At 42.7% G+C, this 17,410-nt stretch overlaps 1 protein-coding gene across 1 annotated transcript; it reads right to left on the bottom strand.

Moving 5' to 3' along the window:
• Positions 1 to 6: 6 nt before the first annotated feature.
• Positions 7 to 15,584, bottom strand: laptm4b (lysosomal protein transmembrane 4 beta). The gene is made up of 7 exons (XM_056298399.1): positions 15,317 to 15,584; positions 13,737 to 13,854; positions 9,531 to 9,604; positions 9,243 to 9,365; positions 8,695 to 8,793; positions 5,572 to 5,667; positions 7 to 1,966 (listed from the first exon to the last, which is right to left on the bottom strand). Exons 1-7 carry the CDS (start codon positions 15,407 to 15,409, stop codon positions 1,892 to 1,894), a joined length of 678 nt encoding a protein of 225 aa, XP_056154374.1. The 5' UTR covers positions 15,410 to 15,584; the 3' UTR covers positions 7 to 1,891.
• Positions 15,585 to 17,410: the final 1,826 nt, after the last annotated feature.

Below are 17,410 nucleotides of genomic sequence, written 5' to 3'. Positions count from 1 at the left end.
TGTTCACACTTATTGGACTTGCAGAAGTAGTGATTTTTTTTAACAAAGGGACAGTGGTCAGCAAATCACATTGCAATCTACAGTATTAGTTTTAACAGGATACTACTTGGTGGTTTTTGCATTTCTCAAGTCTGATAAATTGTTGGGTGGACACTTGCATACATAGCGTTTTGACTAGTAAAAAGTATCTCGCGATTTTTTTTCACCTCTGACAGTTAATATATTTGAATAGTAAGGTAAAGATCGGATAGAGGATATCTAATGCTAACCTATTTCTCCTGTATTTCTTTCTCTTAATCGTCGATCTAATGCCAAAATAACCTCTAGGTAAGAGACAAGTATTTGTGCAGTCTTTAACTAGCGGCTTTTATCCAGGACTTGTGCGGCTCTGCTATGCTAAATCAATGCTTTAGATGCCGACTGTTGGTCAATTCAAAAGCTCATCAGCACAGGAGACATACCAAAAATGATATCGCCAAAACAAGTTATACATACAAAGGACCTACTATCGGAGTAACATCGCCTCACACACACTCAAACACACATACACACGTCACACACACAGCAGCATGTCACGCCGTCTTCATGGGAAATAAAATGCCCTCAATCCGGCTAGGTTAGCTCAACTATAAAGAACAGTTGTGTACAGCTCCACACAAAAAAAAGACAGGTTGTGACCACAACTCGACAGAACACAAGACTGATGTTTGAAATGAACACATTCCCACGCATCAACATTTTCAGATTAATATATTTTTGTATTGCCTTGAGTGTATTTGGGTGCGCATTGTTAACTCTGTGTCGTGTGTGTGAATGCACCTATAAAAACAATTGTGTCTTCGACAAGTTATTGATTGCGTTACGATTATATTGGTACCAGTCTCTGAAATCCTTTTGGAGGTCGGGACACGGAGGACGCTGGATAAGAGGATTAACTGGGAAAGACTGATTGCGATCAATGGGTGAAGAAGTTGTTTGTTGGCAATCGGTGGGTGTCAGGTTTACAGATGTTGTTGTTATGTGGATACAAAAGGAAGACGTCGTAGTGGTCATTGGTCAAGGAACCGTTCACATTACCTTCCATTTCCTGTGGGACATTCTATCACAAGCTGTCCTCTGTTCATATCATTTCCTTTCTGATTTTTATCACCGTTATAAAAAAGTCGTACAAAAATACCCCCGACATTACATTCAATGGGGGAATTTGTCAATTTTGAAAAAAAGTGCTCTTGCATAACTGACCATGTATATCACTTTACCTCTCTTACTCTCACCCCCTCGCTCCCTCTCTCTCTTGTTCTAGTTCTCTGACATTTCTTTCCTGGTTATGTTTTTTTTTCTGGTCATTTGTTTCTAGACAAGACCACAAGGGGAAATTCACAGTATTAGAGGTTAACAGTTGGTGGCCAGACCAGTGCGCGACTCTTTTCAATCAGGGAGAAGTGCAAATTAAATTGCGGCGGGGCGGGCTGGGCCGGGCGAGTTTAGCTGATGCACACACTGCGGTGCCAGGGGATAGCAGCTGCTTAAAGGCAGGGTCAACACGAGTGCGTTGGGGAGGGACATCTCAAAGTCACTGGGATTCTGCCACAGAGGAGATGAAAGGGGAGTAGCCAGAAAGGGTGGTTGGTAACGGGGGTGAGGTGAGTGTGTGTTGGGGGGTACAACACTAGCTAAGAACCACCTTAATCTTATCTAGGGTCAAATTGTCATCCCAATTTATATCAATTATAGATGAAAAAGGCGGGATTACAAACCAGACCCAGGATCAGATAAGACACTTGGACTTATTTTTTTTCTTTAACACCTCTTGGCTGTCAGTGGGTTCAAAGTGTCGGGAGAGAGATGCGAGGGTTTGGGGAGGGCAGTAAGATCCAACGTTGGGAGTCTCTCATGCTTCCATGTACTGGGGAGGGGGCTCCTTGGGCGGAATGGCGATGGCCTCCTCATAGGGCGGCAGCAGGACCTGAAACCCAAAAGAAAAGCGAAGAACAGCTTAGTCGCCACTCACTGCTGCTCCAATATGGCTTCTCAGTGCTACTCAATGGGACTGTATCTTGCTCTCTTTCTCTCTCCCTCTCTTCAAGACGAGATGAGATAAAGTTTGTGAATCTCTGTAGAGAAATTGGGTTGTGCTGCGGTAAGCAGACTTGAATCTATCCAAGATGTAGGGCAGACGTAAACAACATAAATCAAAAACAAAAAGGACATAATATGTAGCATAACTACTACATAAGCAAGAACATCCTTCACAATAATCCATCCATCAAAGTAATCATTAACAGACATCCTTGCCCCTGCACTAAACCATAGTTAGCTTGTGCAGTATTATATTGTGTTTGACTACGCTGCTTTTTAAGTAATTTATCACTGTACAATGTTCATTACCGTTCATCAACTTTCCAGCCCGTTGTTACATCATTAACATAGTTAAATCATAATTATACTGCTGTATCCTTTCAACTCTTGTTAATCAGGAAAACACTGCACGCTACAAGTTATCGACCATAGAAATCCCCCAGCTTTAAAAGATAGAATGGCTTCCGTGTTAGTCAAAGCTCTTTCCCCCTAAATTGCTATAAACCGCTAATTCAGGGGAGCGAGCGAGTGAGCGAGCGAGAGAGAGAACATGCTCCAAGGGAATGGAATTGTGAAGCCCGGAAAGCACATCACTGGCAGGATTTGAAATGAAGCGGACAAGCACGGACAATTACATAACATGTCCACAAGAAGAGAGAGAGAGAGAGAGAGCAAAAGAGAGCGAGAGAGAAAACAAGAACAAGACCTGACCCCAGTGCATTTTAATGGCGTTTATATAAAAAGACGGGCGGATACGCAGCTGGGTTCTTAATGTTCGGGGCTGTAAAAAGCCATTTAGACAGACCGCCTTGCTCCTAATTGTAGAAATAGAGAGAGTCCTCCATTCACTCGGCTCGCCATTGGAGCAGGATGATGCTGTGATATAACCAAAGCTGTGGTCACTGTATAGGCCAGCACAGTGTGCTGGCCTATACAGGATCTGTTTAAAACTGCTGCAAACGCTGCGTCTCAGAGATTTGTTGTATCAAAATATTAGCCGTTCCCTGAAACATGTCTTATACGCTACCTAATGTCCATGCTGCTTTTACTGGGGCTTCCATTTGGACGTAGTCATGCAGGCCTCCACTTCTGCTGCATTATATTTTGAGTTTGTTTTTATTGTATTTTTCCTTCTTTCTTTTTTAAGTCTTGCAAATAACGGATTTTGATATCCATATCTGCTGTGCTGTCATAACCCATATTGGCTGATATTCACGCAGTATCTCTAACTTCCAAAATATTCATTCATCTAGGGGCATCTGGGTAGCGTAGTGGTCTATTCCGTTGCCTACCAACAAGGGGCTACTCATGTTACCTCCGGCTTGGTCGGGCGTCCCTATCGACACAATTGGCCGTATCTGCGGGTGGGAAGCCGGATGTGGGTATGTGTCCTGGTCGCTGCACTAGCACCTCCTCTGGTCGGTTGGGGTGCCTGTTCGGGGAGGAGGGGGAACTGGGGGAACAGCATGATCCTCCATGCGCTACGTCCCCCTAGTGAAACTCCTCACTATCAGGTGAAAAGAAGCGGCTGGCGACTCCACAAGTATCGGAGGAGGCATGTGGTAGTCTGCAGCCCTCCCCGGATCGGCAGAGCGGCAGCAACCGGGACGGCTCAGAGAGTGGGGTAATCGGCCGAATGCAATTGGGGAGAAAAAAAAAGGGGGGTATATTTATTCATCTATATAAATATATTTATAACAAGCCAATTGCCTCGTGCATGTGGATTTTTTTTACGTTTTATTTTAGTCCTCTGCTGTAGTCAGACCTTGCCATTTTTTATTTTTTTGCTTACTTAATATTGAATTGTGATGTTTTAGTTTATTAAAACAAATTTACCGGCTAGGTTTTGTTGTTGTTGTTCCTGATTGGTATCTATCACTAAGGTTTCAGACATTCATCCCCCACTTAGAAATTCACAAACACCAGAAGCTTACCGCTGGTATATCAGTCAGCCACTAACTTAAAGCTAGCTCGCAAAGCTAGCTCGCAAGGTCATCAGAAAAAGACACCAGTGATATAAATCATGGTCACTACGAGACGGGGACAAACTGACAGGACGACCGACCTGGCAGTGGAAGTGCCTATCTATCATTGTGAGGATTGATGTGAGAGAGATTAGCGTATAACGTGTCAGGCATGGCGGATTACAGCAGAATGCCCAGACTGACAGACAGACAAGACAGACAGACTGACAGACAGAGGGAAGGATGGAAACAGTGAGTGGACTAAAGCTTTCCAAAAGCCCTGAGTCAACACTAAGAAGGACAGCAGAGCGGATGATGCTAACCTCTACCCAGCGAGCCAAGTACACCTTAGACTGGCCTACCAACCGCTACCTACAGCACCGCTGTCACCTTACCCAGTGCACATCAGATGGGACTATACCACTGCACGGTTACAAAAACTAGGCCGTGTCAGGTCAAGTTTATTCACATAGCCCTAAATCACAGTTGACCACAGTCAGGCGGCCTTACATTCCCACAGTGGGACACAGCTAGAATCACTACACAAGACAGGTAACCCGTTCAACAGCAGAAACTGGGTCGCAAACATTTTTTCTATACCTTGTGTGTAAGTAGGATACAGCTCTAGTAGTGTTTACAATAGGGAGGTTAACTATCAAACATCACATTTTATGTGGGGGGGGGCGATAAAGTAATCAAAATGTTTTGAAATTCAGTTGCACGAGACATTTAATGGAAGATTATGTAAATGTGACAGAAGTACATCTGGTCACAATGCCGTCATGTCTATTCATTTAACCCCTCTACTCTCGGGCTGAGGTACACAATGTTCTAGTCAATAAATGGGATTCTAGTGTAATTTCTACAGTGAAATTAATCATGGGACTATGATTTACTACTATACGCACAATCAAATTAAAATGACACTGCACGGTGCTCATAACTCACATACACATTATTACTAAAGGCAATGTAGTGAAAACTGTTACCTAAAATCCTTACCTTGTACATTTAGTGGTATCAACTCATTGAACTGCAATAACATGCAAAAGTATATAATCTGTATTTTAAATATGATACACACACAATCTCAACATTGTTAATCCAATCATTTTGCTGAGTGCAGAGCCAATAAAGGTTTAGAAAAAAAAAACATCTTTGGCTAGTGAAGACAAATGAGTGGATTTAATGGCTAAATGGAGATATTATGGACCTAATTAATGGAGCATGCTGTCAGCAAATGGATGACGCATGGAAAGGGAGTGTGTGCGTGCGTGTGTGTTTGGGCGGTTGCCTTAGCAAAATGGCACATGTACAGGATATCACTTGTGTGTCTTTTATAGGCCTAATATGCAAGCCATGTGACTGTGTTCATGCCAAGCGTGTGCACATATCATGTGTATGAGCTGGCAGATGTGTATAAATGTGTGCACATTTCAGTCAGGGAATGGGTGCATGTTAGGGATCAACGTGACCTTGCGGGGTGAGGAAGTGGGCGACGTGCCATGGAGGCGGGGTGGGGACTCACCGTGGTGTCATTGGTGGTGACGTAAACCAGGACCTCCGTGGTCCCCCTGCCACTCACATATCTGTAGCAGTTCCACACACAGCCAATCAGGTAGGCCTGCAGGGGAGGGGGGGCAGAGCAAATTAGGAACGTTCGAGATACCATGACCATGTACTGTCATTACTGTGCTACTGTTCCGCAGAAGCTCATCCACCTATCATCCTCTCATTTCAGTTTCATAAGCTGATCAATAGCGCAAAGCCTTAAGTCTATGACATGCCTGGCACTTTCTGAACAAAGTGACAGGCCCATAAATATTGGAATTGAGAAATAGGGCATTGGTATCTCGTTGCAAGTGCTGAGACATTTTCTTTTACACAACATTGACTTGTATCACCATAAGTCACATGAGAATGAGTGAATTCTGACGTGCAGAGGTCTATGCAAGTCTACCAAGAAGAGATGAGTCATGCTCATCCTAGTCTTCATCTTAGAGAAATACAGCAGATATTGCTTAGCGATCATTGGATTCTGAACTGTGTCTCTTGCCCCCCTTAGGAGAAAATAAGAGCAGCAACCATAGATCAGTTTGAGACAAATGATATGGAATTAAGTTGCAAAATCAGAAGAACTGGTCAGAAGTATGAGACATCCGAGATACAGTGCGTTTGTAAATTATTAAGTGTGTTTTCTTGCTGTTATCTCATGAAGTGAGTATTTGGAGATGAATAAAAACCCTTGGAGTTGCCCTAAACAAAGAACATTTACAAGCCAGCATTTCAATCTGAGTGAAACAAATAAAATGTTATTACTCAGGAGTGTGATAAATTGAGAAATACAGGGGGAAAAAAAGTCTAAATCTGTTAAACAGAACACTGTCATGTCTAGATTGCGTATATGAGATAAAGATGCAATCTTATTTATTTTGCTAGCTCTTCAAACGGCATGCTAGCCAGGGCAACAGTCTCTTCTGGCACTGAGGCTAGGTAGAGGCTAGGTGATCTGGCAGAGGAACAAGAGGTTCATTATACATGTGTGTGAGCAGCCTGCTGGGCTGGTTGCCCTGCCAAGCACTAACAGCAACCAAACAACCAGCCAGCCAGCCAGCCCCTGTGCCATCTGCCCAAGCATTCTATGCACTGTGACTAGAAATTAAACCCCCTTCTGCTTTCAGAACTCCAGACTACCGTGTGGCTGGCACAGTTAAGTTTACCCCATCCCGCTAAATCAGTTGTTGTTTTTTAAATTGCAGTGTACTAAAGCTATTTGGTGCACAAACGTCACTTTAAAGTGATAACAGCTTACAGAAATCATTAATAACTAAGTTCACTTGAGGCTTCAGCGCTGTATGGATGGCTGTGTTAGCTTTAATGAACGAAACCTCACTCCGAGATAAGAGATATACTGAATTCCACCAGTGTGTCTGCCCTTCTCAACAAGGATCAAAACCTCATCCTTTTATTATGACCCGCTGATTCTATCCATCTTAGAAAAAACAAAACAAAAAAACCCCCACTGTTTGTGTAGCACAAAAAAAGCCCTGTTTGCGTCAGTGGCAATGCATTAGCCCAGAAACGCAGAGTGCTACTAATTTTAGAGCATGGCAATCTTGCCTCTGCATCCTCTCTCTCTCTTCATTCTGCTATTTTCGACCTTATTCCCCTTCCATCTTTCTCTCCATCCTTCCATCTCTCCCTATTTGTAGTACCTCTTTCTCTTATTGCACTATTTCTCCCTCCATCTCTCCTTGCTGCAAAAATAACCTTCCCCTTGTGGTCTGCAGGACATGAGGAGGACGCTACAAGTTTAATTTGCACTATGCAGGAAATTGCACATCGCACAGTCCTATTGTACTGATTTGCATTGTTGTATGTTTGGCGCTGATCTGCTGAGTCAAATTCCTATGTAGTACCTGTACGTTTGGCAAATAAAGTGATTCTGATTCTGCCCATAGGCTGTTTCTGGGTCTTTTTTTTTCTTCTTCCTACAGCAGGAAGATGTTGACTTCAGCAGTACATGAAGTGATGGTGGCTAGTGTATATGATAGCTGGACACTTGCTTAAGGCTCTGTGTCTGCTGCTGCTTCATAGGAGTGACTTGAGTATCATTACTATAGGAAGGTTGTTCAGCATTAGCAAGATGATGCAGTCAAAATACAGCATTCCAGTCCTTCATCATTACGTCAGCAATTAAGAATTAATTTTCTTTGGATTATCTCTTGGACATTTTTTTCTTTCTTTCTCAGACTAGGGCAATGGAATGAAGACAGGAAATAAAGGGTTGGAAGAGAGGAAATGACATGCGGCAAAGGTCCAAGAGCTCAACTCAAACTCAGGATGCTGTGATCAGGTCTGAATAGATCATTAATGCAAAACCCTCTGGCCATAAGCTTTTCATCCACTCTTGGTTCTGTCTAAAAAGCAGCTCTGACAGAGATGTCACACTTATGACTTTCCTGCGTCTGTGAGTATGTTTTCCTTGTCTTCCGGTGGCCATTTCTTGTCACAACCACCCAGAATCTAACTTTGAATAACCGCAGAGAATCTAACTTTGAAAAACCACCGAGAATATTTTCAAACTCCACTCGGGTGAGAAGTGACTTGATTTGATTGTACAGATGACCACAACTTCTCGTTCCAAACTCCCTCCCTAGAGCGGCATAGCGCCTGGAGAGTCACCCATGCATTAAGGGGAATTAGCCTGACTGCAATTGGTTTCCTGTTGTCACTGACCTGCTGCTCTCTGACTGTGTGATCATCCCATTAAGCGCATTGATCACGGGAGCATTTGCAATGCAATTTCATTATGTGCACCATATGGTTCATGTTCTTGTTCGAGATGGGCACAGTGAGGGATTTGATTGCATTAATCACACTGGTGGTGTTAAAATCTTTAATGCGACAACTTGGGTACAATTCCCATATATTACCTGTATGTGCATGCATGTGTGTATGTGTGTTTGCTGGGGGCACACACCGTTAAATTGTTAATTTTTCTGTGTCAGGGAAGTTGGGTCAATATGCTAAATGTGTTCATAATAGACATACATACAAATAATCTCTCTCTCTCCCCGTTTTGGTGCGGTTTCACTGTGGGTTCAAACCACACAGACGAGTTACTGGTTTCGAGATTGGGTGGCCTTACCTTGAAAGAGAGAATGCAGCCTACGAACAGGAGCACTGCAAAGACTAGGCACATGTTGTTGGTGGACATGATGTCCTCTTTGTAAGGGAATGTCCCCGGCTGTGAGGGAAGAGGGGGGGTAGAGAAAAATTAAGATGGATAAAATTGGGGGGGGGGGGGGGGAATGAAGTGAAACACAAAAAATGACATGTCATGACAACTGGACACTATTGTACCAAGTGAACAAAAGGAGACATAAAAGTCTAATCTACACAGTCAAGAGAGTCAAGTATTGGTGTTGGTATTTTTTTCAACTGACGTTAGGACAACGATGCTGTGGTGAAGCACTAATCCTGAAAAACCTGCTGTTGCTGCTACTAAGCAATTATCACAAACCCTTTAGAAGAGTCCAGCTCCATTGTGTAAATTCAAATTTTATGGATTGTCACAGCTCAGCACAATCAAGCTTTAGTCATTTGCATTTCATAAAGCATAGAAAGATGGGCCTGTCTGTGGTATAAAGCATTGTCTGAGGTGTGAGACAGGTTGTTGAAGGGAATCATCCTCACCAGCTGCTGGAGGTAGTCCTGCACGGTGTTGGGATAAACCACCACACTAATGGCTACCAAGGTGTTAAGGGCAAAGTCGAAGATTTGGTAGCAGAAGAATGGAATGATCCAAGCAGCGTGTTGCTGTGCAGAGAAGAGAGGAAGAGGAAAAAAAGAGATGAAGGAGATAGAAAAAAAGAGAAGGGGAGAAGTTGTTCATCACGTTCGGGAAATCTGCATGGATAATAAATGGAAATTTTATTCAACTTAATTCATGAACATTTCAAATTGGTAGGGTGTTTTGTTCACCTTGTAAGCACCGTATGTCGCCATACCACATATAAGTATCATGAGCAGGGATATTGCAGTGGCTATGCAGATATCTGTAAGAGAAAAGACACACATTGGTGAGAATCAGTCACTGGATTGCTCATCTCTCTGTGATGTTATACAAAAGTTTTCACAGTACATTGGTTTAAAAACAATCTCACTCAAGGAACCAATATGATTAGCTCTCAATCTTTCTTGGGTAGAATAGATTTTTGGCAGTTGTCACATGGGTAATTGTTATGCAGTATTAAATATAACAATATGTAGTTTTCATTCATGACATTCACATCACACATTTTATAGTTTTGACTCCTGGGACTCTGCTTATTAAACATGGCTATAACTACATTAACTATGCAATGGGCAGCACGGTAGCCCAGTGGTTAGCACTGTTGCCTCGCATCAAGAAGGTCCTGGGTTCGAACCCCAGGCCGTCTCAGGTCCTTTCTGTGTGGAGTTTGCATGTTCTCCTTGTGTCTGTGTGGGTTTCCTCCCACCATCAAAAAGACATGTATGTTAGGGTTAATACTCCTGTCTGTGCCCCTGAGCAAGGCAATGGAAAGAAGAACTGGAGTTGGTCCCCAAGGCGCTGCACGGCAGCTGTCCACTGCTCCTAGCTACACAGTTAGGATGGGTTAAATGCAGAGGATGAATTTCCCCACGGGGATTAATAATAAAGTGTATCTTAACTGCAACAACGACAGCCAGGTTATTTTTCGGCGTGGCATGCGGGCTTTAAATCTACAACCTTTTCCGTCCTTCACATCATCACCATCTTACAGCTTAACTACGGCCCAAGAGGCTAGCCAGATTTGTATTGGAATTATCAAAATTCAGTTATGTTTTGAGAAGTTCTAATAAATGAATAAATAAATTGATACGCAGTTTATTGTTGAATACAAGTGACAGAGCAGACATGTACATGGTATCAGTTTATATTCCTCGCATTTGGAGTCAGTACTGGCTGTGGAAAAGGTGGAATCAAGGCCTCCCCTCGCCGGTAGTTTTGTTTCAGTCTGCCAAACATGTCATGACTCACGATGACATTATGAAAACCTTAGCAGATCCATGGCTGGGGACACACTCTGGCTTTACGTAACAAAATGCCAACAAACACACACAGGCGTGCGTGCTATCTGGATGAACCTGCATCATGACTCTCGGTTTGCCCTTACACCATGAGATGGTGACAATTTCAACACCGACACTGCTAAGACCCAGGAAATGATGACACTTTCTTCTTAATCCCCTAACACACCACACACAAACGATACACTCACAAATAGACATATGATACTCTGAGAGCAATTCATATATATTTGCTTACTTTTAATCTTTCACCGTGTATGACCTACACTATGTTTAACTTTACATTGCTCAGATAGATGCTTAAAGTCCATGTGTAACAGAACAAAGGTAGTCTTATAGAGTGTCTTCTCCATGTGAACAGATAAAGGCCTATTGCTAACTGTTGGTTGAAAGCAGAGGAATGTATGGGAGACTCACTGAGAGTAGCAAGTCTACACACTAATTGGAGAAATGGCCTTGGTGGGATGAGATCAGGAGGGGAAGAACAGACAGCTGCCCTACAAGAGAGACTGTACTTATTGATCCGCGTGCATTCAAGCATCTGGACTTGACGCCATGTTCATTTATCCATCCATTATCCAAACTGCTTATCCTAAGATCGCGGGGATGCTGGAGCCTATCCCAGCAGTCACTGGGTGGCAGGCGTCATGTTCATGAACATATATTAAAGTGTGAAAATACTTACAATACAATGCAAAGGTGTGTGTGTGTGTGAGTCCTGTGATGGACTGGCGGCCTGTCCCAGGATGTCTCCCTGCCTACCGCTCAATGACTGCTGGGATAGGCTCCAGCATCCCCACGACCCTGAGAGCAGGATAAGCGATTTGGATAACGGATGGATGTGACAATACTGTAAGAGATTTTTGTCTCGCTCCTCATTTAATGTCAGAATGGAATTAAATAATTGCCAGGACAGATACACATACACAAAAAGACATGCACCCACAAACACAAATGTGCATCCACACCCACTCGCATGTGCCCACATGAGCAAACGTTTGTGCACCTGCGCGTGTGCCCCCCCCCCCACCCACACACACACACACACACACACACCGGTTGATGCCTGCCTACTACAAAACCAAGACACAACCTCCTCCTCTGCTTCCCACCGACCTTTGGCTGATACTGCATTAGCATCCATGCTATCTTAGCCAATGGCGAACAGGGAGTCCAAGTCAAGATGGCTGTTTTAATCTAACGCAGAATTAGAGCAGTCATTTTTAATCAGAGTAACCAGTGCCTGTGGCATCTGAGAGGCAATCATGATGATGATAGCTGCCACAGGGGAGGAACTGAAAATACACACACACACTCTGGTTTGCTTGTTATATAGCCTAGCCTACTCAGCTAGCATACGTCTGCTGAGTGCAGCATTCTGGGAAAACTAGAAGTGAAAAGGTCACGGGAGCGACATCAGAAGACACATGTAGGGACAAGTACAGCTAAAGGACAAGTTCATTTTTCGAACCCAGACCTCATTCAAACATTGGATCATTCAGAATTTTAGAGTTATAAAGACAAAAATTTCACTCATCTATCACTGAATTATCAGTAAACCATGATATATCTTCTTTACAAAAAAAGCTCACAGTACATTTATGCGTATCTTTACTATTTTATGCTTAATATGCTTGGAATAAGTGCAATATCTGATTTGACTTGGAACTAAATTTTGCATTAGGTCCAAATCATCTGTAAATGTCTGCACTTCTGAGAAATCCAGCTACAGCTGTGGAAGTCAGGAAGTCCAGCTACAGCTGTGCCCTTCCATTGTAAACTGGCGTGGATGTAGCAACAAAAATGCATTTGCGGGAGTGCAACATAGGGTTAATTTTAATTTGATCGAAAACATGTTTTCAACTGTTTTCAGTGGCATATATTGAGACACGTTTGACTACGCTGTGAGCTTTCCATTTTCAAAATGGAGATACAGCATATTTTTTGAAGGTTTAAACAACTGGCCTGTTGGACTGTGTTGAAGCCAAACTTTTGAGGATTCAAAAATGTGGTTAAGTTTCTCAGTACTACAGACATCAATGATCTGTCCTGTTCTAAATGATTCCTGACAAGGTTTTATGGTACAAAAAAGTGAACCTATACTTAAATGCGCACACAAATTTGCCCATCAATTTTCTCTAGAAAGGAGGATGAAATGACATCAGGATACAGTGTGGGAGGGTGAATTTAGAGATGGCACAGTATGTTTATATTTCATCCACCACCCAAGAAGATAGTCAACATGGCACCAGGTTACCCATGACCAGAAACTCATTTAGGGCAAAGCCCACTGAAACACACAGGAGGAGAGCTGGGTGTAAGTAGTTAGCAATGAAGGAGTTTTGGAATTAGAACACCAGTAATACTAGATACCCATCAGCAATTGAGATTTTACCTCAAGTAACTATGAAGAGGTTTTTAAAATTTAATGGACACTTTTCAATAATGTCATTTCTTATTACTCGAGTTTAATATATTTTCATGCTGCTTTGTTAGGAATCAAAATGATTAAGCAATATGGAAATGATAAAGCAAACAGTTTGCCATTTGCATTTTTTCCCCCTATCATGTCAATGTTCTTCATCCCTCATTGGAACAGGCCCTCTAACCAACTATTTAAAGTAGGACTTTATACTAAAAAACATTCTTGATGACTCGGTAAGCCTTAAAAAATGTATGAAAAGCAGTTTATATAGCCGACATGCATACACAAACCATATTATCCGTGTGTGTGTTTTTAAACCACCAACCCTCATAATATTCTTCATATCTGTATATATATTCCTGTTCATCTTTATTAACACAGTGATATTCTCATATGTGGCCTAAATACTGTATCGTACAGAACCCGTATTTGCATATTTTGTGAACTTGTTCGATTTTTCTTTTTGGCTTTTGGACAGAGAAAAACCATTTATTCACTACATTTTTCTACCTCCCTTGCACACTCAACTCAGGCGTTCCTGCGTTATAATTTGTGTCGTGTCCTTAGCGTTTATTGTGAGGAACCTACTGAATCAGATCCCCTGTGCGTGCAAACTTACTGATCTGATAAACAAATAGATCCAAATCTGACATGGGATTAGTGGCACTCACTTGCATCGTCCATGACATCTATGTCGGTGCCAAGCTCGGAGCTGGTAAGGTGGTAGCGGTACTGGACTGGATCGTTGAGCGCTGACAGCAGGATGAGTAGAACCACGGCATTGATGAGCTTTTGATGGAGAAAACATAAAAAAATAAATCAGGATGTCAGGATGAGTGGAGTCATATCTACTTGAGTTGATTCTTGGCTCTTGAAGACTGCTAGACCTAGAATTTTCCTCACAACTCATTTTAGTACTGGATTTAACTAATGGCGATGCATTTTTTTAATTTATCGTTTCTTTCTCTGGTGCTTTCTCTGAGTGCTAAAAACAAAAGAATCCAAATTTATTTTCTATAAAAGATTTAGTAAAGAATCAGCTCTCCACTGGTTAGTTTATTGCCATGGTACAAATAATTCGGGTAAAGATGAATAGACCTTCTGGTCTAACCAATAGGTCTATGATGTTTTTTGACTTATTGATTGATTGTATGGTGTTGAACAATATATATATATATATGCACAATCGCAACACACGTGCAGTAGTCACATCGCAAAGGATGCAATGTAAGGGAAATTGGGACATTCAGACACGTTAGGCTATCCGCTTGTTTTATGTAAACCCTTGAAGACACATATTCTAGCACATCTGACAAATAATATAATTTAGTCTGATTTAATGACTATTTTTGGACAAATGCCTTATTTACCCTCTAAAATCTACCTAATCATTGCAAAAGTCGAAGTATTTGCAAATGTAGCTTTGATATATCTGGTGAAATTATATAATAACATATGATAATATACCATTCTTATCTATTCTTGGACGTTGCAGTGCACATAGCAGGAAAAAACATTGTAATGCATATTTTTCCCCCAACATCGTTCACTTTTAATTGATGGATTGACTGATTTCCGTCAATTTCAAAATAGGCCCTGAACTCATGAACAGCGCCATGATGTGTCCAACTAAAACACCACAAAGCAAAACTGTCGGGAATGGATGATTCAAAGCAAAACAACCCGTGGCTTTTACTCGTGTGTGTGTGCGTGTGTGTTTCATGTTAAACAGGTGTATACAGCGTGTGTACCGGCGCTGGCTCCGACCCGACCCGCTGACATTGTAAATGTCAATAAATAGAGCACGTTCACGTCAGAAATGCCCAGGGTTGACCTGGCTTGAGGAGCCATATTTAAGACTAAGGAGCTGTCCTGTGTCTAACAGCAGAAACCCCACTGAGGCGGTTTGACAGGCAGGACAAAACCAATTCCGCGGAGTTGGCGCCGGTTTTACTACAGCAGACACGGCCGCTCTCCGAACCGTGGATCAGAACCGTCCATCTCCTGCAATGAATCACAGCTAATCGGAGAATAACGAAGCAGTGTCTTTAACTGACGCCAAGCACCGAGGAAACCTCAAAATGGCCCATGAAGAACGGGTGCCTCAAAACAAGTCGGGGGGGGGGGGGGGGAAACCAACCCAAACGATGGAAACAGCCTGTCACATCGTATACGGACGGTGTCGACCTCTATCGCTGAACAACGGCACTCGCTTTGGCACGTATTCACAAAGCAACCGCGGCTTACTTACCATGTACCATATCCCCAGGATAATGGTGCCCGTCCGTACATGGCAGCAAAGGCAGCAGCTGGTCGAGTACCACCGGTCCCACGGGGAAATCATCTTCTCTTTCTTTTTTTTTTTCCCTGTCCGAACGAAACGTCCGACTATTTCATGAATCCCGACCGAAACGATAGAAATAAACTCTTAATTTGGTATTATTCTAAGACGAATCGATTGGGACGTCGTCTTCGTCACGACTGCCACATTCGGCTGATCCGAAGGCTCTGCGCTGATTTCCCGCACTGGCCGACGGGCAACCGCTCATCCGGCTCATCCCCGGAGTCACATGACCCGCCCAGGCTTTGGACCGGCGTTGTGTCGAAATGTGTTTCGCTGTCGAGATCTGTCCCCCCCCCCCCCCCTAGCCAGAGTTCGATACAACACCGGAACGCTTGAGTAACCTTAAGCTAACGTTTGCCTCAACCTAACCCTAAACTTAACCTAACGCTTACCTCTATCTAATCGTAACCTGTTTCCATGCGAACGCTTTTGTCTGGCTGGGGGGGGGGGACATATTTCGACGGGGAAACATGGTTCGGTACAACACCGGGCTCAAGTGTATGGTAATTGATGTAAAAAAAAAGATTAAACAAGTTAAAAATCACAAAAACACATCCATGTATTTTTATATTCTGAAATCATACATCTAATTACCACTTGTCAAAATTGCTTCTAGCACTACCCCGTGCTTGCATTTCCACAAAAATCTGAAAATTCATCTTCTATTTACTCATTAGCGTTTGATGAGATAGTTGGATAGATAGATGCAAAAGAGAGAGATCGATTATTGTCCTCAGAGAGGACATTCTTTGTTACTGTTGGTGCAAGCGCCACAATAAAACATGCAAATCAAGACGAATAATCCTGTAAATCAGACGTTACACAGTAGGCTAAACACAGGATAAAGACATTGACATTACAGTCATAAATCTGGGTGTATTGGCAAGTTATCACTGAATATGTGTGTGTGTGTGTGTGGGGAGCGGGGGGGGGGGTCAGGGATGAGTGCAGGGATAGCGGACCAGCTTTTCGGAGCTGATGAAGTGGGTATACCAGGTCATGTAAAATTACATAAATCAAATTACTTGATTTGATAGTTATAAGGATACGATCAGATAAAATGAAAGTAGCGCTAATGATCACTTATAATGGGAGTATAGCCTACAGATCATATAGGCCTGTGTTGTGGCAGTGGAAACACAAACTGATTAAATTTGGTATTGCACTTTGTTAGACAACCACCAAAATAGCTTAACGTGTAAAACATGACCAAAAAAATGTTTTTATTCCTATGTGAATAGACAGGAGTCCCCTGGGACATCTTTATTGTTTTAACTTATCGATTTCATCTATTGGGCACACGCAGGAGTGAGGTGTCGCAAAACAACAGGTCAAAAACAGTTGACCCTGGATATGTAACAGCTGAGAATATCCTCACAAGAACCAAGGCATTATTTAACGTCTGCGTGTCCCTCGGTCTGTGGAAATAACCAAGGCAAAGCTCAACAGATGGACCAGTGACCACAGCTCTAAGCCCTGCTGGGTGGAATGCATCATCATCACATCAGGGGATTTTCCACTCCTGCTTCGACTTATTCACTGAGCAGGGTACACATTTCCATCTCTGTAAGGGCTCGACTGGAGCCAGAGCGCACAATAACAAACCGATCAAACGTCAGCTTTTAAGAGCCCATCTAGCTTATTTTTTTACGCATCCAGACAAATAATTCATCCCCTTTTGCCGACCTAACAAGGTGTGTGTCACAGTGTTTGAAATATCAGACATGACAGTTTGTGTAAATGGAGCAAGGACCACGGGTCTGACATAATAACCGGAAGTTCGAAGCCTAAAAATAAAACACTTTTTTTTTAAAAGCCAGTGTTTTGAGTTGTCTGACCAATTTGTCAGTTTAACCAAGTAATGCCGACCTGTTCTCCCACCGAGGTTTCTTAATACTAGATGCTCAAGCCTTAGCATCTTGGTGCCCAAGCCCCCCCCCCCCCCAATACACACACATACACACACACACACACAGCACCAATTTGTTAACTAACATGATA

This window comes from Lampris incognitus, chromosome 18 (assembly GCF_029633865.1).
Source record: "Lampris incognitus isolate fLamInc1 chromosome 18, fLamInc1.hap2, whole genome shotgun sequence".
Lineage (NCBI taxonomy): Eukaryota > Metazoa > Chordata > Actinopteri > Lampriformes > Lampridae > Lampris > Lampris incognitus.
Note: the sequence above shows the minus strand (reverse complement) of the source record. Positions and strands in the feature narration are given on the sequence as shown.

What these genes read in the sequence shown, in the direction of transcription:
- laptm4b (XM_056298399.1), bottom strand. Translation starts at nt 15,409, where the DNA reads ATGATTTCCCCGTGGGACCGGTGGTACTCGACCAGCTGCTGCCTTTGC. An exon ending in TCCTGGGGATATGGTACATG is followed by an intron (nt 13,855 to 15,316) that starts GTAAGTAAGCCG and finishes CTCCATCAAAAG; the next exon opens with CTCATCAATGCCGTGGTTCT. An exon ending in CGACATACGGTGCTTACAAG is followed by an intron (nt 9,366 to 9,530) that starts GTGAACAAAACA and finishes TTCTCTGCACAG; the next exon opens with CAACACGCTGCTTGGATCAT.